This window comes from Desmodus rotundus, chromosome 4 (genome assembly GCF_022682495.2).
Source record: "Desmodus rotundus isolate HL8 chromosome 4, HLdesRot8A.1, whole genome shotgun sequence".
Classification (NCBI taxonomy): Eukaryota; Metazoa; Chordata; class Mammalia; order Chiroptera; family Phyllostomidae; genus Desmodus; species Desmodus rotundus.
Genome location: NC_071390.1, coordinates 67,100,025 through 67,122,599, shown reverse-complemented (window position 1 = coordinate 67,122,599; position 22,575 = coordinate 67,100,025). Strand labels below are relative to the sequence as shown.

The following is a 22,575-nucleotide window of genomic DNA, read 5'->3' as shown; positions in this document are numbered from 1 at the left end:
TTCCCAGGCAGTATCTGTGCTTGATCTGCAAGTTGTACAAAATGATTGTAGTGTCATTATTGCTTGTACATCTTCTTTCCCACAACTCTATGCTTTCTCATTGGGGTGCTTTCCATACAATGCTAAAACAAGGAGATAATAACAATAAAAATGAAAGCTGTTGTATTTTGAGCACCTAATTCGATGCCAGGTCACTATGCTAGGTGCTTGGCATACATAGTCCTATTGAATCTTCATTCAGTTCTATAATTTATGTATTTTCTCTCCACTTTTAGAGTGAGGACAGCTTGGTTTTCAGAGGAAGCCTCCCCAGACACAGGGGTGTCCAACCAGCGGCCCACTGGCCACACATGGCCCAGGATGGCTATGAATGTGGCCTGACACAAAATCACAAATTTACTTAAAACATTATGAGTTTTTCTGTGATTATGTGTCACAATGTATCGAATGTGTGGCCCAAGGTAACACTTCTTCGTGGCCCAGAGACAACAAAAGGTTGGACACCCCTGCTTAATAAACACAGAGTGGATTCAGGCCTGAGTGTCTCTCCTGCCCATTAGCTGCACAACCTTGAGCAAGTTGCTTAATGGCTTTGGGATTCACTTTCCTCACCTATTACTTCCCATGGCTGGTATAAGGGTTAAAAGAGAAAATACACATAACATTAGAATAATTCCAGGCATATGAAAATTGCTCAATAAACATTAGCTATAGTCTTGCTTAAACCCTCCAGAGCCTTCATGGTACAACTGAAATAAAACCTTCCCCTCCTCTCTGTGGCCTACAGGGTTGTGTCTGGCTGGCCTAGTTTTTCTCATCATTCAGTCTCAGCCCACCTGTTACCTCCTTAGGCATGTCCTTCCTGGGGATCAGAATTAACACAGGGCCCTCTGAGTCACTCTCAAGCCATTTTCCTACCTTCTCAGCATCAAACAGTATTTCATTTATTTATTTGTGTTTATTTTCCATCCCCTTCCCCCATTTCTGCACAGAATATAAACACCTGCAGGGCAATCTATTCCAGGAGACCCAACTAAATCCCTAGTGCCTAAAAAAGTTCCTTCATAAATTAGGTGCTCAATAACCCCTGGTTTCTTTGACCTTCCTGGGGACACCCAGTCTTTGGTATGTGCACCATTTCTGTAGCTAAGTCCCTGCCAATTCTTCATAGAGCCCCACCTTCCTTTCCAAGGCAGAATGAATACTGTCCTCCAGCACTCCCCTCACGAGGCCAGCTGGTCACGCTTCTTTTGGCTTCCACTGTCCTTGGTTCCCTTACTCCTTTCTTGGACCACCCCTACCACCATGCCTCATAGGAACTGGCCTTTGCACTTTCCCATTCTCACCCCTGGTGTACGTGAATATCTAAGAACCTGAATATGGCGAAAGCCACCAAGTTCCATGGGATCAGACTCACTGGGAACAGGCATATTCTAAACATTCCACAGGTATTCTGGCTGCAGACAAGGGGTTAGTGCCTGGGGTAAGGGCTGTATCATTTCACCAGTGTCTCTTAGGCCTATATCTGGCCTTGTCTGAGGTACATGATGGAATGTGCTGTTTGGAGGAAGAAGGACATGGAGGAAGGGGAGCTCTGGGCCCTCAGCTGTGTGTTGGTAACATTCATAAGTGTCCTTCACAGGGTAGTGATTCCATCTCTTTGTCTTGGGTGGAGTTGCCCATGCCCTGCTTTAGGCTCTGCTCATATAACCCCTCTACAAGTCACCCTGACATTTGCAGTGGAGGCTCCTGAGGTATATACACAGTCACATGGGGACTTGCTCACTGGGTCTCCTGATATGAAATGAGCCTCAAGCAATCAGTGAAAAGGTATGGTTCATCTTGGAGTGAGGCCTGGAGAAAAAGGAGGAGTCACCAAGGTGCCCATACAACTGCCCTTGGATGCCACTCAGCAACATATCTTGACTGCCGCTCTGTGGTTCGCTCACAGAGTCCAAGTTAACCCATATGTGGGACACAGAGGGAAACAATACCAGAGGTGGACATGGTCTTGCCCCAGGTCACACAGTAGAGCAGTGCCAGATCTGGCTATTAGCAAGGTCTGTTGCTCCCCAGCCACTCCTTGCTGCAGATGAAGGCCTGGAGAGGTCATGGGTGGAACTGTGGCTCAGAGCAGCTCTGGTAGCCTGGACCCAGCATCCTTCCTCAGCTCCCACCTTTTCTTTGGGTGCTGCCACCCAGGGGAGGCCTCTCACAACTGCAAAGGTCTTGTAAGGTGCCTGTGCAGTTATTTGCTCAGCCAAGATACTGACAGAGTTCTCCTGAACTGTGAGAAGGAGACCTTATGCTGGCCTCACCCAGCACTCCACTCACCAAACTCCACTGCATTGCAGTTGGTTAGGAACTCAGGCAGGTAGAAGAACTCTGGTGTCAGCTCCCTGACATCACTCATGTTCTCTCTGGAGGCTGACTCCCATGCATTCTTTACACTGTGGAACATTCTATCTGCCACGTCGAAGCTTCCACCCTGTGAGGAAAAGGGGCCAACATAATCAGCTGCTTGTGGTGAGAACTCAGGTTGTGTGGCACCTGAGTTCAGGCTTGTGTGGGCCTCCATTTGTCCATTCAGTCGCTGAGACAAGGGTCCTGCCATTAGAACTCCTCATTCCTCTCCCTACATGTGTTTATTCATCAGCCCATGTATTCATGTGATAGTTTCTTCAGACATTTGTTCACTCAACCACTCTTGGAAACTTGCACTAAGAGCTTCCACAGAGGTTGCATAAATAATCACTGAAATAAAAGAGTCAGATCAGAGAGGAAAACCTTGGTCATTTGTCTGACCAATCCCCACATTTTCTAAGGGCCAACTCTGAATCAGGAACAAAGATAGGGTGCAAAGAACCAACTGCAGGACCAAGAATAGTTCAGACATTCTATGTGAAGGTCAAGGGAAGTTTCCTGGAGAAGTGGACCCCTGGTGAATCTGCAAGCCTGGTGACAGAGAAGAAGTTAAGAGCATTCTAAGCAGAGGGCAAGGATCAGAGGTGGAGGAAAGCAGATTAGGTCAGGGTCATCTGACCTAGCATGGTGACATTTAGCATAGCAGCCTTGAGAAGCGAGAGCAGGTCTGAGGATGGCGAGCTCGAGGCATGCCAACCTTTCAGGGATGGCATCCTGATGTACGAAGATGTCTATAGCACTAGTCAAGTGTTGGGAACCACCCTGCCTGGTTTCAGAAACTGTAAACCCCCATGGCTAAGGCTGAGTCAGAGACCTTGGGACAATAAGCCATTAAGGAAACAAAGCTTATATCCCTGGCCGGGGCGCCGCCTCTGTCCCCTTTACTTTACCCTGCTTGGCCCCAAGCCTGACCAGTTAGCCAATGACGGGTAAGATTCCTCAAGGGAGGGGTAACCTAAGACAGGCATGGTCACGAAAAAGGCCTACAGGGAAGGACTTGGGGGGCTATAGAAAAAGGGGGTGATGGACCCTCATCCCTCGGCTTTGACATAGCTGAGTCCTCATTCTGTCTGCAAGAAGTCTCCTAATCTCTTGGCTGCCTTACTTCCCCTGCCTGATTTAAGCCTGAAACAATGACAGAGGGTGGTGCAGTCCAGTGCAGGAAAGGGCAGATTCCCTGGGGAGATCAGGCCTAAGAAAGAATACATAAAACTCTGTGAAACCTGCTTTGCTAATAACCCTCAATTTAAATGATAAGGGTCCAAGCCTGAAATGAATTTGTTTCCCAAAGTCTTATTGCCCTTTAGCTGACTGACCCTGACTCAGAATAAGCCCTCAGAGTTCTTTGTTTGTTATCTATTGTTTAATCCTTACTGCCTGACAATGATTGATGAGCTTTACCTGTATTCCTGTGCAAATTGAACCCAATAAAAGCCCATTGAGGAAAAGGCTCTTGTCCCTTCTCCTTTGAGAGATCGGCCACCTCTCCTCCCCAAGCAGATCATGTGTTGGTAGACTTATTCTCATCCCTGTCGGCCGGGGTGGAGGGTGGGGATGTGGGGGGAGAGAGGGGCCCTGTGGGCAGAGCCTCCCCAGAGTCAAGGGCAGCCTCAGTTCCAAGGACCATTTCCACACACCTTGATGCAGCCCTGAACTTGGCAGCTTCAACTGGAACAGCTAAGACAGGCAAATTTTTTCGATTCCCTACTCTACTCATTCATCCAGTGGTCTTGGTGATCAGAGTGGGCAGAGAGGTTCCAGTGGGAGTAATGAAGATTCTGGGGACAGAGAGGCTCCAGGAAAGAGTTTCTGAAACTCTGCTTTGGGTTTACTTAAGCTTAGGAACACCCTAGGAAAACCTTCATGTACCATGAAAGCTGGGCCTTTGTTCAACTAGGATTTGCTTTCCTTCTGTCAGCTTCTGCAGAGTGTACATGTAGCTTTAAGAACAAAGGGGTAGAACACAAAAAGTCAGTCCCTCCTTCACTCTCCTTGGATCCCTTCACTTTTCAGCAGTCTGAGTTTTCTTCTCAGCATACAGGGTGGGACAAAAGTAGGTTTACAGTTGTGAATACATGAAACAGTTTATTCTTGTATTATTATTGACTAATTATTATATTATATTATTTTCCATGTGAACAACTATAAGCCTAGTTTTCTCTTTCCCTGTGTACCTAAGTAAAATGTGGGCAGCTGTACATGGACGAATGGTAAAGAAGGCAGGAGCCTTCTCTAGGCTGGCACACTGTATACAGAGAAATGCTTTCTCTCAGTCCTCACAGCAGGTGCATTAGGAAAGAATTAATGCTGTCATTTTGCAGACCAGAAAACAGGCTTCTCAAAGTTTACTGACAGAGCAGTAAGTGGCAGAACTGGGGTTGAATCCATGGTTGCAACTCCAAAGGCCATGCTTTGCCTTGTTCCAGTTTACTGGGGGGAGCCTTGAGCATGGGCAAACTTGATCTATTACATGTGGGTCAAGGAGACTCAGCTGTTTCTGAAAAGGGAGACCTTGCCACACACCTGAGGTGGGCCACTCCTGGGCATCATGGAGGCTGGTCAATTTTTCAAGTCAGACTTGAGGATCCACTAAAATCCATGGGTCATTCTCTGCATAGGGACAGGGACACCAAGAGACTCAGTTACTTCTCCCTGGTGTCCCAACCAAACACAGTACATGGGCAGCTGAAAGATGTCGCTTTCCTCTAAGGTCACTTTGCTCTTGGTTGACATTAGAGGGATGGTGTTCACCATTTGATTGAAATTGAAATGGAATCAAAATGGAAGTAGAGTGTTTTTAAATAAATTTGCACCTAACAAGTCACTCTTTGAAACATTAAGAGCTTTGCATATTTAATCTGCAGCTCAAGCCTCACACTGGCAGAGATTGATGCCTCCTCATGGTCCCATTTTCCTTTTGCAGCTTTTATGAGTGCTGATGGTAATCTCCTGAGAAACAATATGATTTGGTAATAAAAAGATTACCTGTATTAAATAAAAATAATATATACATAGGAAATATTGTTAGTGCTACAAATCTAGTTAAAGATATTACCACAAAGAAAAATGTTATTTTTTCACAGCTGTCTAATGCATTTTAGCAAAAGTAATATCTTTAAAACTTAAGCCTGTATTATTTATAAAGGAAGCAATAACTGATTTTCCTATTTCCTATATTAATAAAGGTATTTGCATACATCTGTTTCAAAATTAATGGGTTTTCTCACTTCTGGAATGCAAAAGAATCACTAATTCCCTGGAAAAAAAGACTGGAGCTGCTTTGTTACGGGCACGGGCACCATATGCCTGTGGGATGACATAAAAGCTGCTGGCTGCAGCAGTGAGGCTCCACCAGGACTTGACTCTCAGGACAGGGCAGGAAGAAAGGGGAAAAGGGAGAGAAAGAGTGAGGCAGAGAGGCACAATTGGGGTCTATAAAATGGCTTTATGAAGAAAATCCAAAACAAAAGGAAATAAAACAGCAAATGAAGTCTAGAGATTAGATGGAAACAAAGTGATTAGAGAGAATTACTGAACCAAGATCTACCCCTAAATCTATTCTGCAGATACTCTTGATTATCAAGAAAACTGAAATCTATATGTATCCAAACAGACCAAAGAACAAGAGCAAGATTATTATCATCAGTGAAGGAACAGCCTGTTCTTAGCAGCAGACTTTTCCCAAGTGACACTGAAACCAGGAGCCAAGGGAGCCAGGGCTGGAGGTTCTGAGGGAAAGGATACAGTGTGGGTTGTGTGGCTGTCTGGCTAAGACCTTGGTTATATGTAAAGACTCCAGAAACATATTTTGAATATTTAAGGGTTCAGATCTAGACCACCTTATTATACCACACACAAGAATAAACCCAGAATTGATTAAAGACCTAAATGTTAGACTCAAATCATAAAAACCGTAGAAGAAAACATAGGCAGTAAAATCTCAGACATTTCTCATAGTGATATTTTTTCTGATATTCACCTCCTGGGGGAAGAGAAACAAAAGAAAAAAAAAAGCAAATGAGACTATCTCAAACTAAAAAGTTTTGTACAGAAGAGGAAACCATCAACAAAATGAAAATGCAACCCACTGAATGGGGGAACATATTTACCAATGATATCTCTGATAAGGGGTTAACATCCAAAATTTACAAAGAACTTATAAAACTCAAAACCAAAAAACAAACAATCCAATTAAAAAATGGGCAAAGGACCTGAATAGACACTTTTCCAAAGAGGAGATACAGATAGCTCCATAGGCTTTTGAAAAGAAGTTCAACATCACAGATGTAGCACTGGTGAATATATTCTCCCATTCAGCAGACTGTCTTCATTTTGTTGATGGTTTCCTCTGCTGTGCAATGTCATCAGAGAAGTGCAATGTGATATCACCTCACACCTCTCAGAATGGCTATATTGATAAGTCGACAAACAACAAGTGTTAGCAAGGTTGTGGAGAAAAGGGAATCCTCATGCACTGTTAGTAGGAATGAAGACTGGTGCAGCCACTGAGGAAAGCAGTATTGAGTTTCCTCAAAATTAAAAATGGAACTGCCTTATGACCCAGTGATTCCACTTCTGGGAATATATCTGAAAAAACCTGAAATACTGTTTCAAGAGAATATAAGCATGCCTATGTTTATTGTAGTGTAATTTACAATAGCCAAGATTTGGAAACAGCCCAAGTGCCCATCAGTAGATGAGTGGATAAAAAAGCTGTGGTGAATTTACACAATGGAATGGTACTTGGCCATAAATAAGAATGAAATCTTATCTTTTGCAACAGCATGGATAGACCTGGAGAGCATTATGCTAAGTGATATAATCCAGTCAAAGAAAGACAAATGCCATGATTTCACTTGTATGTAGAATCTAATGAACAAAAGAAACTAACAAACAAAAGAGAAACAGATTCATATATAGAAAACAGACTGACAGCTGTCAGAGGGGAGAAAGGTTGTGGGGCTGGGTGAAAAAGATTAAGGGATTAAGCAAAACAGAACAAACTCATAGACACAGACAACAAACAGCATGGTAGTTACAAGAGGGGAAGGGGAAAAAGCAGAAGAGGGTAAAGGGGGATAAAAATTTATGGAAGGAGACTTGACTTGGAGTGATGAACACACAATACAATGTACAGATGATGTACTGTAGAATTGTACACTTGAAACCTATATAATTTTATTAATAAATGTCACCCCAATAAATTAAGAAAAAGAAATAATATCACACTAGGTATCCTTCCTCAATTAAAATATTTTAAGAGGCGCTTGACTTTGTTAAGATGAAAAACATTAAAAGCAAAATAATGATGGAAGATGTGACCAACAAGGTCTATTGTTGAATGTTGACTTGAGTTAAAAATCAGAGGAAATTCCATAATTAAGGAATATTGATTAAAACAAGAAACATTCTTGAAAGGAATGTTCTATAATAAAGGTACTACCTGTATGTGGATAAAGTCTATGTACACCTGTGTCCCTGAGTAAGTATTTCAAATGTGACATTCTTAAACCCTGATCCAATATGGGTAGGAAAACTGTATTGAAAAAAAGACATTGAAATTTTAATCCATACCCATAAGGATATCAGCAACTGCATGTGATCGAGGACACTTAAGCACATAGATATTTTTATAATACGTGCTAGAAAGTCTATTCCTTCTTCCAGGTGGTACTGACCCAAATCAACCCACTGCCACATCTAAATAATGGAATTGCTTTTATGAGATGGCTGACAGCTTGCTCTCTTAACATATATTTTTTCTAGTCATTTAAAAATATCCTGTGTGAATGATTTCCTTACAGCACCCTGTGGGTACGTCAGCTGACTTCAGCTGCTATTCTTTGTCCATCAAATAGACAGTGTGTGGTGAAAAGCACCTCAGCTTTGGAACCAAGCCAACTTGGAAGGGAATTTCAGCTACTTCAAGTTCACCCACTACAGTGTGAACTTGAGGGAGTTCCTCAACCCCTTTAACTACCCCTGGTCTCCTCTGCAAGCAGGGATGACTGTTATGGGTGTGAAAACAATGTGTGTATGAGTGTGTGAGAGTGTGAGTGAAAATGTCAATGTGGGTGAGTGTGGGTGTCAGTGTGCAAGTGAGTGTGAAGTGTGTAAGGGTGAGTGTGAGTGCATGTGTATGCCCATGTGTGTGATGTACCTTGGGCAATGGCAGGGCCACAGGAAGAGGTGTGGAATGAGCACAGCTCCTGTGTCCCTTTTCTGTCATAGACTGGAATTGGGGAGCAATCCTGAGTATGGGCTCCATTCTCAGTGTACACAGGAAAGATAACCAGAGGCTCAAAAAAGAAAAAGGACTTAGAAATTACTGGAAGTAGAAGGTGGAGTGTGGGGGCAAGTGAAGAGGGTTAGGGTCCTGGGATGGGTCGGGGGCAGGGACGACTAAACGCGTATGGGATGGGAATGGAAAATGGCTTATGCATCATTGGGGCAGTTTTGTAGCAGAGAGTAGGACTCGGCTTTCTGTCAGCTTCCTCAGAAAATGCAGCCTCCAATACCTGACTCAGGAAGCTAAGAGCTGGGGGTCCAACATCAGATTTGCGAAGCCCATGGACCAGTTCAGCTACTTTGTCAGTCTTGCTCTTCTTGACCGAGGACGGCTGACTCCAGAGTAGCCATCAGCTTTCCTGCCTGTAGGGTATAGCCTTTTACTCAACAAATACAACCCATAAGGGCATTTTGAAAAACTGCTTCCTACTTTTAAGGGGTGGACAGCAGACATATATGGAGCACTTAGAAATAGCCAAGCAGTTCTCATGCAGTATCTCACTTAAGTCTTACCACTAGTTGAGTCAAAAGAAACTGAGGATCAGTTATTCAACACTATACCAATTGAAAGTTCTAGAGCCAGGACTTTATTCCCAGTCTGTCTGATTCTATTACAGTGCATTTTTTAATACCTCTTGCTGAGTCAGTATAATAATAATTATACCTTTATTTTTGATATAACTCTGCCCAGACCTAGGGCTGGCACCAGAGAGGCTCCCAGGTGAATAGCTTGGGCCGGCCAAGAGCTACCTGTGGCTGTCTGCTTTCTCTGCAGCTAGCATATGTCTTACACAAAAAACAGCCATCTCGCCTCAGGTGGTTCAAAAAAACCCCACTACTGGTAATAGCTGACTTCACACAGGCTGTGACTTAATTAACACAGCATTTTATTTCAGCTTCTTATTAAATGCAGCAGCACCACCACCACTGAGCCCTCACTGGGTGCTGGCTTCCTCGCTCTGCCTCACCTAGGCTGAGTCTGAGCTCAGACCTAGAAGTACCTGGTGCTCTCACTGGGGCAGAAACAGGGACCTGCCTATGGCCCCAGCAGCAGTGTGGCCTCCCAGTTGCTCACAGACACCAGCTCCTCCAGGCAGGTGAGGTTCCTGAGAGTTGCAGCATCCTGCAGGCAACCCTCAGTCCAGCAGGCAGCTGTCTCATACCTCCAAGGGAATGGGGCCAACAGAGCATAGCTGACTCCTGCCTGAGTCACCCTGCCTGCATGTGTCACCTGCTCAGGTCACACTGCACATAGCCATATATTCTAGATTTAAGAGTCTATCATTGTAATAAATGGTTTGGGGCAGAAAAACAAACACACACGGCATCAACTCTAGGACCTGCTCAAACTTAACAAGGTATAAACTGTTAAGGGAATAAAGCACAACTGACACCCAGGAGTCATAATATGCCTCACTCCAATTCTTAGGCTGTGTGTGACAGCCCTCATGCTGGCCACATCTCTGCACAGTGCCCAGTGGGCAGGCCACAGTGCCCAAAGAACTCTGTACCTGCCTCTCAGTGCATCAGCCCACACTGTGTGTACCACACAGGCACACAACTCCTCACATTGAAGGTACCTCCATGGCCAAGCCATCCTGCAGGAAAATAACTTTGGCTCACTCACAATAATAGCAAAGAGGCAGAGCTGGCTTACTGCAGAATGGAAAAGCATGCACTTTCTTATGCTGATGCTTGCAGGTACACCTGGCTCTAGAACCACCCAACATTCTCTCTTTGCCACTCCCCAGATAAATGAGGAAGACCTCAATGCCTGGATTCTGCACCCTTTCTACCATTTTTATTCTTTCCTGCTCTACTTTCCACACTGGGATTGGGAGTCTCAGGCTGTTGAGAACATAGAGGCCTTTTTCCTTATTACCACACAAGGGCAAGGAAAAGGTCTCTTGAAAAGAAATGGTCCTGCCCACTAGAACAGAAGATCCTGAGCTCAGGAAGTTGCCAGAACATTCCTAAGAAGTCCTGTGAAGTCCCCAGGACTTCAAAGGAGAGTTGGGTGTGTTCCCCCCAGATGTATCCTTTGTACCCATTCCCTTGAGAGCTAAAATTCATCTTTTATTTAAGGGGAAAAAGCAGATGGTTGGTTCTTCTGCTAGTTCCAAAGGCTTGAACCAGTTATGACCCACTAGAAAAGCCAGTTAAAAATTGTTGAAAGCAATTTAGAAGTACACATGGAGAGCCCAATGTGACTTAGATGGGTCAATAAGCCACAGGTAGATTTGAACCTGGAAAAAACAGTCATATCAGACTTCAACATGGGAGACAAAGTCTCAAGCTAATGGCTGCAGATGGGCCATTATAAAAGCATATAATATTGTCTCTGCCATTCTCATACTGGTTTATACTACCTCAAACCAGCTGGAACTGGTCAGCAATGGACCAAACTGACAAAAATAAGATCAAACTAGTTGTGACTAGCTTCAAAGTGGCATTAACCCAGTATCCTTCTGGATTCACAGCACACTCTTTCTTCTGGCTCACACCACATTGCAATACTCTGATGCCGTCCAGACTGTTTTGAATTAGTTTAAAAGGGGATGAGGAGGAAGGGGCAGCTAGAACAAGTTTAGGCCTGCTCAGATTAGGCCTGCCTTGATTGCAGGGAGAAGAAGAAAACTAACAATGATAAAATAAAGTCTCTAGCTCAGGGTTGTACACTGCATAGAAGGAAACTAAGTATGTAGTGTACAACTCTGAGCTAGGGACTTTACCCACAATGTGTCATTTAATCTCAATAGCCTGGAGAGGTGTGCATAATTAACTCCTATCTCCTGAGGTTTTACAATAAGGTTCAGAATATTTTGTGTCTATGGAGTGGCAGCGCTGGAATGTAAACCTCATGGCTGATACTCTTTCTACTTCACTCTGCCCTCTCTCCATGTGAAAGACTCTGAGTAACAGGTAGAAATGGGCTCTAAAAGATTAGACCATAGGACAAGAGGAAAACTTAAGGCTCCAGAACTCCCTAAATGGAAAGTCATAAAGAAATGCATCACCCTCCTCATCAATGGTGATCATCATTTCTTGTGGATTAATGAGCAAAAGCTGGATGGGATTCCTGGCATGGAGTATAGCGCTGGGACCAACTGTGTTCCAAACCAAACTTACTTAAAATGCTGGATGCCTGAGAAAGGCTCAGGGGAAGCACATTTATTATTTTTGAGTGAATTTCCAGGGAGAGGGGTTATACAATGTCTAGACAAGCTATTCGGTCAAGAAGAGAGAAGACTGTGCCAAGAAACAGAACACAGGAAGGTTTTTGCCAATTGGAAAAAGCACCTTGACCTTGCCTACCCATTCCTACCCAGGACACAGGAGGTGGCTTCAGTGCTGACCTTGACTTACTCAGAAGAATGATCACAAAGAGTGACCTTGCTGGTGAGGCAGACCAAAAAACCACAAATCCTGGGACACTCATGCTTTCCTTTGGCAAGGCTTTACTGTCAGAGCAGGCCCATGCATATTCTGTGGCCTGTTACCCACTGCAGTCATGCCTTGCTCTCCATAGGTCCGTGGCAAGGCCTGAATTGAGGCAGGTCCTAAATTTGGGTACATGCTGTATTTGCTGTGGAGTGGGCCAAGCGTGTGGGCTGCAGCTTGGCAACTTGGTGGTTCTCCCCAGTCAAAAGTTGTCCCTGGGACAACCAGACAAACAGGATCCCAGTGATGAGGTCAGAAGGGGATGACAGAAAAAAATCTCTGCTGCTCCTGAGGGACAGTCCAGCAATCCCATGTGCATTGGACACCACTGTCCATTCAGACTTGCTCACTTCCTGCTCATATAAGGTGGCCAGGGACAACACAGGAGGCTAAGCTACCCTTGAATTTCAGATAAACACAATTTTTTAGTATAAATCATTGTCTATCTGAAATTCGAATTTACCTGAACAAGCTGTAGTTTTATTTGCAAAATCTGCCAGCCCTAAGCTGGCATGCTAGTCTGTTTGTTCATGACTAAGCAAGGTGATTAGTTTCTTTATCTGGTTTAGCTGTTCATTTCAATATTCAAATATTTTGCTTGTCCCTTTAAGTCTCTCAGCTTGTATTTAGAGTAGCTTTATGTATTCTGATATCATGAGTGATATACTTTTTATTCTTCCTTCTTTGTGTTTATTTTCATAATATTTGAATACCTACCTTTATGGTAGTGTTTAAGCTTCCTGCTTTTCCTTTTCTACTAAAACCTGTTTAAAATTTCCCTGCATATCTCTCATTCCTCATATTTTAGAGTCTTTTTGTGAGACTGTTGGGCAGACATACAGGTGCAACTGGTAAAGAGCAGTGTGCCTACCAGACAGCCAGGAGACTGAAGCCAGTCAAGTGGGAATCAATGGCTAGAGACCAGATTTCTAGCAGGGTGGGTCCATGCCCCATCCAAGTCCAGCTGTTAGTCTGTAAGATATGCCTCTGTGTGTGTGTGTGTGTGTGTGTGCATGTGTGGAGGGGAGTAAGGGAGCTCACCTGCAGAGAGCAGAAGGCCTGGGTAAAGGGTGGCATCCGGACCAGGTAGGAGGCAACGATGATGGCCGAGGAGTAGTGCGTACAGTAGTGACACTGGACAGTCATGTCTCCTGCAATGAAAGGAATTGCTTGGGTGGCTTTCCACCTGTGCTGGGGCAGGCTGCAGACTGTATGGTGCTCAAGGATGAGCAGCAAACATGAGTCCTGCTTCAGAGAGAATCTGCAGGTCAGCAGAGCCTCAGTGTTCTGCTCACAGATGTCATAATTTGGCCAGTGGCCACCACTGGTAAAAAGCACATTCAAGACTCTGAGCTGCAACATCCTCCAGGTCAAACACATAATAGAAAAATTTCTTATTAAAATACATTTATTAAATTTTAAGTGAATAGACCTAAGAAAAAACCCACGAAGGCAATAAGAGCACAGTGGCACATGAATAGGCAAAATTTGTAAAGGTGGTGTGCAGATGACCAAAGTTTGGGCCCTGACATTTAAAGGTTATACTCTCAAATAAGTTGCTTGAACTCTCTGAGTTTCAATGTCCTTTTTGAAATGGTCCATTGTTTGCATGAATGCAGGTTGGCCTGTGCTTGGAATATAGAAAGCACTGCACAAATGTTCATTTCCTCTGCCTTTCCTGCACCTAGGTATGGAGGTATGAGCTGTTAGCCCAATAGTTCTCAGTCGTGGCTGCACTTCACCACAGACTTATTCTAATCAGAATTTCTAGAGATGGGGCCAGATCATCAGTATATTTTAAAAGCTCTCCAAGTGATTCTTACATGCGGCCAGGGTGTAGACCATGGGATTAAAGAGTTCTCTGTTGAAGTGTAAGGCTAAGTTGAATTTGTAGGCTAAGTAATAGTCTAAATAGTTATCAATTATCATTTCAAGGAATTCAGATGAAGAGCATTTCAGAGAAAAATCAAGCTGGAATCTACCCACCTTCAGTCTTTTCAACTTCTTTAAACCTCTGGATAAATTTCAGCTTTCTTTCCTTGGTCTGGGCTCCCATGGGCTTTGAAAGGTCCCGAAAAGTCTTGGGATTTGTCAGGTTCAATGTCTAAAAGGTAGATATGCAGCTGGAGTTAACTCCCCTAGGCCCTCGTGTGCCCCAGCGAGACTGCAGGAGCAGTCTCTTTAGTTTTATGGTTCTCTTTATTGGTTTAGTATCATTTGGTCTGACCCTTCTGGTGATTAGCAGGTGTGCTGAGGTTTTATGGCCCTGGAACCAGTGATCCACAAAGACTTAATAGAAGGTAGATGAAAAATGAGAGGAGGGGAAGATTGAGTTCACACTGAACCAGTTCCAAGTTGTCCTGAATCAGAACATCACCACCAGTTACTGAAAAGTTGCATTCAAAAGAATTCCTGTTGTCTATGAGGTACTTGACACAGCCCTCCTGGAGTAGTTTGCTTCAATAGTTCAAGGTCCCTGTTTAGAATCAAACTGGTTTTCTAGGAAGTGAGAAATCATCTCTTTGGCGAGGAAAGTAGAGTGGCAGCCTCATTTCTCAGGAGACCCACTCCCTTCTGCGAAATGAAGGCATGGAACATTGCCCCTTCCTCTGCCCTTAGGAATACACAACAGTGGTGCACTGAAGAGTTTTCAGGGCCAGGTATCCTCAATATTTTAGTTTAGTATTAGCAGAGGGACCGCATGCTCCCCAGGTTTGCATGTCTGTATAGAAGGAGGGGTTTATACCCTCCTTCCTTGTCACTAGCAATTCCCCAGGAGTCAGCACCTGTCACTACCTCACACCTGCAGAAGCCAGGTGTAGGCAGGAGAAAAGCAGGCTCTCTAAGATCCCCAGGTGCCACCATATGTGGGGACCCACATTCAGCCATGGCCAATTTTGCCAGGCCAGAACGGGGCTTCAGAGCAGTAAGATCTCCTGATTCTTCAAAAGATAATGGAAATCCAGATTTTGGGGAGAAATTTATATTTTTAAATGCTGATAAGTGATCAGAATTTGGGGCTAAACCAAAGAGGCTGGTAAGCCAGCACTTTGTAAAATGTGAGTTAAAACTGCAATTTGCAAGTTTCATTTTTGAAATACCTCAGCCTCAGAGAAAAGTTGTTCTGTGTTAACTGCCTTAAGTGGGGATGGGAGGTTACAAAAACCTGAGGCCCCCTCTCCCAAATCCTGAGGGTCAGCCATCTAAGCAGCCCTAGGCAAGACTTGATGGGGCTGGTCTGAACCAGGATCCAGACACTTTCTTCTTCTTATATATACACACACACCTCCTGACAGCCAGAGCCAGATGATGGAGACATTGCTCCATAGCCTGGTTTTCTCTGTGTGACACCACCTTGATCCGACTGTGTCAGCTCTCCTCCTTATCCTTCCCCTACCTGCTGAGGCCCAAGACTAGAAGCCAAAAAAGTGAATTATCTGGTCTTGCCATCAGCCTCCCCTATCACTACATGTCTCACTCCAGACATTGGGCCAAGTGCACAGACCACCACTTCAGGCTGAAGTTGGGCTACAGTGGAGTAGTTCATTCTTTCTCTGTATCTGTATCTCTCTCTCAGTCTTGTCCTTCCTTTCCACAACACCCCACCCCAACACACACATACCATTGATTCTAAGAAAAATTATATGGCTCACTTCATGTGAAGGACCATGTTGGTCCACAATTGTGTCTCAGCTGATGAGTATCATTTGCCCTCAGTGCAGTGAGTAAGCCAGGAAGCTCTCTGGGGTACAGGTTAGCTATTGTCCTAGCCATGTTGATAAGCTCACAGGTAGGGTCACCTTCCTAAAGGTGGGGCTGGATAGGAACCCATGCAGCTGGACTCACAGGCCTCCCCCAGGGTGAGGGGCTGATGTGGAGCAGCCTTGGGCCTAGGTGGGCTGAACCTTAGAGCAGAGGCTGTGTGCCGATTTAGGAAGTTTTGGGAGTCAGAGTCAGAATGCCTCAGGACACCTGCATAGTGTCCATGTGAATGCCATACCTGTGAGGTGTAGTCAGCCAGGACCCAGGGAAACACTGGATACTGCATATAGTCATTGTAGGTTCTCCCAGCAACAGTGTTGAGGTGCATGAGATACTCAAAATTGCTGATATCCCTTTTCTACCAGAAGAGACAAAGAAAGGATAAAGAAAACACAGTTTGCATCTTCCTGAGGACCATGGGGTCTAGCTCCCAGCCCTCTGCAGGAGACCCTCGCTGTGCAAATGAGAGCAGGCAGCAGCCATCGCCATTGTTCACCATGCACCTATGCATTAGCCATGTTAGCTCAGGGAGGCCATGCTCGTTCCAACATGGATGGAAGCAAATATAGTCTGGAAGTAGAGCCTGCCTGAAAGGAAGTATAGCTCAGCAGCCTGAAGCCAAGGACAAAACATTCTTTTGTGTTAACTTTTGGGTGTGATACTCAAAGTTGGTTAAAATAATAGCATCAGTGCTGTGTGGATGAACTTACTGCTGACCTCATTATGATTTAAAAAATAAGTTGAGGGGACTTTGCAGTCACAGAGGAAGAGGCCCTCACCAGTGGGCTAATTGATCTGTCCTCCTCTGGGACTTTAGGAATTTTTTCCCTGTCTTTGAGATAACACTCACTCTTAGGGCCCTAAAATATATAGTTACAGGTGGAGAAAGGGACTACACTTGGGAAAATTTCACCGAGGGCAACTGGTGAATGAGTAGTCCATTAGTGTCCCATATCATCTCTGACATGGAACCTGTATGCTGTGGTCTCTTTCTTTGGCCTGCTCCTGAGGGACAAAGAATTACTTTCTTGTTGCCATGTAATCTCTAGGATGGGTCCTCTTGGTGTTCCTTCTTTTCACTGAGATGCCTAGGCTCAAGTCAACTTATCAAGGCTGGGAGTCATGTGCATCTCCCCAGGACAAGAAGTGAATGCTGTGTGCTCCTGAGTTATGTCCATTGATACATATGTGTACACCTTCATGGACAGGGCATGCATGGGCACACACACACTCCATAGCTTCAACTCCAAGGCTCAAGAATCACCTTCAATCACTGAGATCTTTTCAGGAGATTACTTGGGACATTTTGGTAATTAGAAAACAAGATCCTTTCTGATTCATCCACATGCTTTCTCTTTCCATCACTGGGACCTGAACTATTTTCTGACTTACAGTCCCAGTCGGTTTCCTCAAACCCAGAGTCCTCTGAGGGGGTCACTATACCTGCCACCTCTGCAGCATGGTCCTGTCGGAGCCAGAGTATTTCCTGTGGGATGGAAAAAAATTTGGTGACCAAATATCCTAAGGCATAAGCATTGGAAGAGGTGGGACTTCTGGGATTTTGTGGGGACAGGACTTGTAGGAGAAGATAGACTTCTAGAGCACTTAGCAGCTTTCCCAGCCAAGGCAACACATTATTATCCAAGCTCTTTATGCTCCCACCCCACCATATTGAAGGTGAGGTTCTTACAGTCACTGCAGACACATTTATGCCAGAATATGCCCCTGCCGTAAGTGTGGCCCATGTAGCGTCCCAGGGTCATGCAGAAGCAAATTCAGGGCCTCATGCTGCACATCGATTTCCCACAAACACATATCAGCCTTATTTGCCATTGTGAATATAATATAGGTCACATATATTATGTGAACATAATATATGCATGTGGTTAAAATGCAACTGATATAAAACATGAATATAAAATAAGTTTCTGAACTACCTCCCCCATTTAGGAATAGCCACAGTTAACAAGTTTCTAGAAGAGTTTTTCCCACATTCCTATCTATAAGCTCATATAGTTTTTAACTGATGATGAATGGGGTTGTCTCGTCTGTGCAGGCCTCCACCTGCTTCATGGCTAACAGCACCTTGGGGCATGTTCACTCCTCCAGCAGTGGACACCACTGTACCGGCGGGTTGGAACTGGGTGAGCCTGCTTCTGCTGTGGGCTTTGTCCTAGCAAATCATGTTTCCATGACCACCTTCAGACATGAATCTCTGAATACTTTGTGTCTCCATGAGATAAAGTTCTGGCTGGAGTACCACTAGCCTAAAAAAGTCTGAATGTTTTTGTTTTCCACATATTACCAAATTGTCCTCTTAAAAGTCTGTGTTGATTTATGTTTCTACAAATACAATTAAGAAATACAAATTAAACCAAAGAAATACCACCTTTGACCAATCTGGCAGTGAAGGGTTAGAAGTGTTTCGAGATCCCATGTTAGGAGGATGTGAGGAGGAAACTTCTCCATGTGAAGTGTCCCTCCTGCTCAGCAGAGATTTGTTCAGTCCAGTTCCTCAGCCTCTGTTTTGTCTCTTGGCTCCTTTTCCATTTTGATTCTTTCCCCTCTGTGTCCTTGAGACTCTCTCTCTGCTCCCAAGACCAGGTCTTTGCTCAGATGCTCCACCAAACCAAACCAAATCATGTTTCTTTCCAGACATGTCCTCTGCCTCGGTGCTGTTCAGGCACCCATGGCCCCCTCCCCATGTGTATTCTATGTCCACCCACATGGACTGGGCCAGGATCCCAGGCCTCTGCCTAGACAAGCCTGGCTGCCCAAGCTCCCAAGTAGGGGCGGTGTCTCATGTCCCCTCACAGCACGGCTGTCACATCACCTGTGCCAGGCTCCCAAGCCCTCCTCATTCAATTCTTTTCTCACAGTTTTCTAGAAACAGAAAGCAACTCCCAGGCTGGGATTCACCTCTTCCCCCCAATAGAGAAATCATCTATTTGGTCTATTTTATCCAGGTAAAGAACAGAAGCAAAACACTTTTGTTTCAGTTTGCAAAGGCTCAAGTGAAGATCTGGTTCTCTTGCTTTGTTTGTGAGCCTGTCTCCTACCCCATTCCAAATGGCAGGGCACTCTGAGGGTTATTAACAAGAGCAGAGCTGAGAATGGAGACAGTAGGGTCAACTCCTTGAAAAGAATCTGTGCTGAGCCTTCCTAAGGATGTGGAGCTGAGCTACAAGGTTGTGGAGTTGATATAGCAAATACCAACTGCTCATCTTGCTACTTTATTTTAGAAGTTTGAGAGGGGGTAGCAGAGCAAAATGTGACTGTTAGGGAGAGAGGTTCTGTCATTTTCCCTTTCAGAAAGGGTTCTAGAATTTTGCTTGTGGTCTTTTGTGACATTGCCAACAGGTAGAATGGTGTGCAGAAGATAAAGGCATTTTACCATCCCATTCCTCATTTCATCTGCTATGAGCTCCAAGGAAGATCCATCACTTTGTTACCATCAAAAAAGGACACCATTGCCAGCAGTGCCAAGACACCTAACTGAAGGTAAGCTCTTTTTTTTTTTAAAAAAAAGTCATATTAATCTGAAGGTGATCACAGAACTACTAGTATAGTCTATGTACATTTTTCAAATTCCTAGTAAAGTATTTCTTTAACAATAGATAAACTGCATTACTTCATCAATATAGTGTAAGTTTTATATTAAACAAGGTGCCAGAGATGGCTCTTGACTTTTCAAAGCCCTCCTACAGTCTGGGGCAGGCAGTATGGGAAAGCGCACTGGCTTTGGGTCAACAGAATGTGAGTCCAAGTCCTGCTCCCACCACTTGGCTGCTCTGAACTGCTTTTACCTTATCCTTTGAACATGCAGATCACATGTGTCACACCTGCGTGCTGGGGGTGGGGGACAAGTGGGACCATAGCCCTGGAAAAGACTGTCACAGGTCACAGACGTGGGCACAGATCTCCCTCCCTCAACTGGGCAGAGTTCCAAAGGCTGCTGATGCTACTTCAGAGCAGGGTAGGTTCTCTCTTACTTTGGGAGGAAGAAGAGTGTGGTATAAGAGTGAAGAGTTACTTCTGGTCAGACCTGTCTGGTTCTGCCAACAGCTTTCTGTGTGATCTTAGACTTAATGTGCCACCTGTAAATCAGATAATACTATTATGTGGCCTCAGAGCCCTCCCTACTTTTGTGCCCCTGGTTTGCCTCATCATCTTGCCACTGACTCCACCACCCTGAACTAGCTCCACCTGACTCACACTCCACTCCAACCTCTACTCCACTGTGAACCTGGCTCCCAAAGAGAGACAGGGTTATGAAATTCACCTCCTTCCTAGAAAAGCTGGCAGAGAACCCCGGAGGGGCCTTCAGAGGGTAGGTTAGCCCAGGCCAAAGGGTCTCTGCCAAGGGACTCATCTGGTTGGGGACTGCACACTTTCAGTCCAGGAAGAGATGGGATCTGGGACCTCTGCCTATCCTCCTTATCTCTGGGACTAGGGGACTAGGGCTAATCCTTAGGCACTGAAGGGAAAAAACAAACAAGCAAACAAAACAACAGACATTCAAGGCAGGCCAACCAGGAAACTGGGGCTCCTGAGCTAAAGTGGACACATTTGAAACTCCTGCCTTCTCTCCAAATTCCTCTGTGTGTCTCCCATTTGTGAGACAGCTATGAGGACATGGTGAAATGAGTTAGTGAGGGACTGAGAGGGGTCAAGAAAACATAAGCCAGCCCTGGCTGGTGCAGCTCAGCTAATTGAGCACCGGCCTGTGAACCAAAGGGTTTCTGCTTTGATTCCGAGACAGGGCACATGCCTGGGTTGCAGGCCAGGTCCCCAGTGGGGCCACGTGAGAGGCAACCACACATTGATGTTTCTCTCCCTCTCTTTCTCCCACCCTTCCCTTCTGTGTAAAAATAAATAAATAAAATCTTTTTTTAAAAGAGAAAAGAAAACATAAGCCATATGAGAAGAAAAGCCACTCATCTGGGCAAACTGGACATTTGCCTGATAAGGGGTTCTGTTTCTGTCCCAGAACAGGACAAGTGTCTTGGGTGTCCTGTCCATCCTCCTACCTATGTGTGGCTCCAGAATAGGGAACATATTTGTTTTGCTGAATCATTCTGGGGAGGCAGTCTGTGGCATAAGAAAGTTTTCCATGAGCAGTAGAGAGACTAGTCATACAGACACACTCCTACTCTTTTTCTCCTGAGAAGCAAATTTTGGTTAGCCTAGTTTTCAGATCCAGGTTAGAGGTCAATAGAAATCCATGAAAAGACAGACATTTTTGCAAGCCAGAGATTTTCCCCTGTATTCAAAGGATATTTACCCTTTCTGTTATAACTTCCTGACTTTCTTCATTTCTCTAACATGTAGAAACCTTGCATATGGTGCTAGATGTAATAATAATAACAATAATTGCCTAAGGTATTACAGATTGCAGTCTTTGTTTGTTGTCTAATTTTTTCAAAGACTTATGCAGTAGCATTCTCTCCACTTACAGATGAGGAAATGGAACAAAGGAGAGGGAGTGAATGGACTAGGGAAGTCAGTGATGGCTGGCTGGAGCCACCCCAAGGCCTGGTGCAGAGTAGGTACCCATGCACTCCCAACATCTCAGGCTGTGCAGGGCACCTGCAGGAACCAAACCTTGACCCTAGAACCTGAGTTCAAAGACAAGCTTTTTCCTCTGAAGAAAAAATAAAATAAAATAAAAGCAAATAAAAAGTGACAACACAAAAATCTGAATTTTATAGTTACCTGAGAAACTACTAACTTGTATATATTTGGAGTTAAATGAGCATTAAAAAAGTAACCAAATTATTATTGCATACCTGTGCCATAACATAATATTGTTCATGTATTAAAAGTCTGGAAGGTTATACAACATGAAGTTACCTCTAGATGCTGAAATCGAGTTGCTTTAATTTTTATTAGGTTTTACATATCTGTATTTTAAAATGTATTTATTGTCTTGTGTATTTTCTTCCTTAAAATATTGACTTATTTTTTATTATCTGTGTTTTATGTTACTTATTTTCTAATTTAAAGTATGTACTTTTATGAATATTCTAATTAGAAAAACACTATGTAGTAGGATTTCAGGTAATTAGCATCATCTACTTATCTTTGCTAATTATTTTAAATTCATTTACTGTCTAAATTAAATGAACTATTTTATTTTAGTTTTTTATTAAATAAAAAAGTGGTGGGACCATACACATAAATTTTTCATGTATTTAAAATTCATGCATTTAAAATTTTTGTTGTTAACTGTATTTCTAATTTAATGATTTATTATATTTTATTTTTTAATTTAAACTAGTTCATTTTGCTTTTTGTACTTTCTAAAATTTTTATTTTTTAGATTAATTTTGCATTTCAAATTATTTACTTGATAATTATTTTCCTAATTCTGTCTAGGTAGTACAATTTAGAGTATTTTTATTTTTATTTGTATATATGCATTTTCTAATTTTTCTACAATGTTATTTTATTATTTGCATAATAATTTTAATATTTATCCCTTTTCAACAATTTTCTCAATTTCTAGAAATTTAATTTAAAGAAAAAACCTGAACAAAAGACTATAAATGCACACAAATATATTCATTGCAGACTTATTTATAGTAGTGCCAAACTGGAAAAACAGGAGAAGCAAAATCCACCAGATTCAGTATTACACATTCATTCAAAATGTAGATT

General features: G+C 43.7%; 1 protein-coding gene across 3 annotated transcripts in view; it reads right to left on the bottom strand.

Annotated features, from left to right (window-relative positions):
- Positions 1-22,575, bottom strand: part of WDFY4 (WDFY family member 4) — a 353,171-nt gene that overhangs the window by 36,081 nt on the left and 294,515 nt on the right. For all 3 annotated transcript variants that reach the window (XR_008426691.2, XM_045196058.2, XM_053922799.1), the window contains exons 48-52: positions 17,359-17,401; positions 16,154-16,273; positions 14,140-14,257; positions 13,195-13,304; positions 2,335-2,488 (exon numbers count right to left, since the gene is read on the bottom strand). Coding sequence is in view for 2 of the 3 variants with exons in the window: in XM_045196058.2 (XP_045051993.2) it covers positions 2,335-2,488; positions 13,195-13,304; positions 14,140-14,257; positions 16,154-16,273; positions 17,359-17,401 (545 nt within the window). In the remaining variant the exon portion in view is untranslated. The remainder of the gene's footprint in view (positions 1-2,334; positions 2,489-13,194; positions 13,305-14,139; positions 14,258-16,153; positions 16,274-17,358; positions 17,402-22,575) is intronic.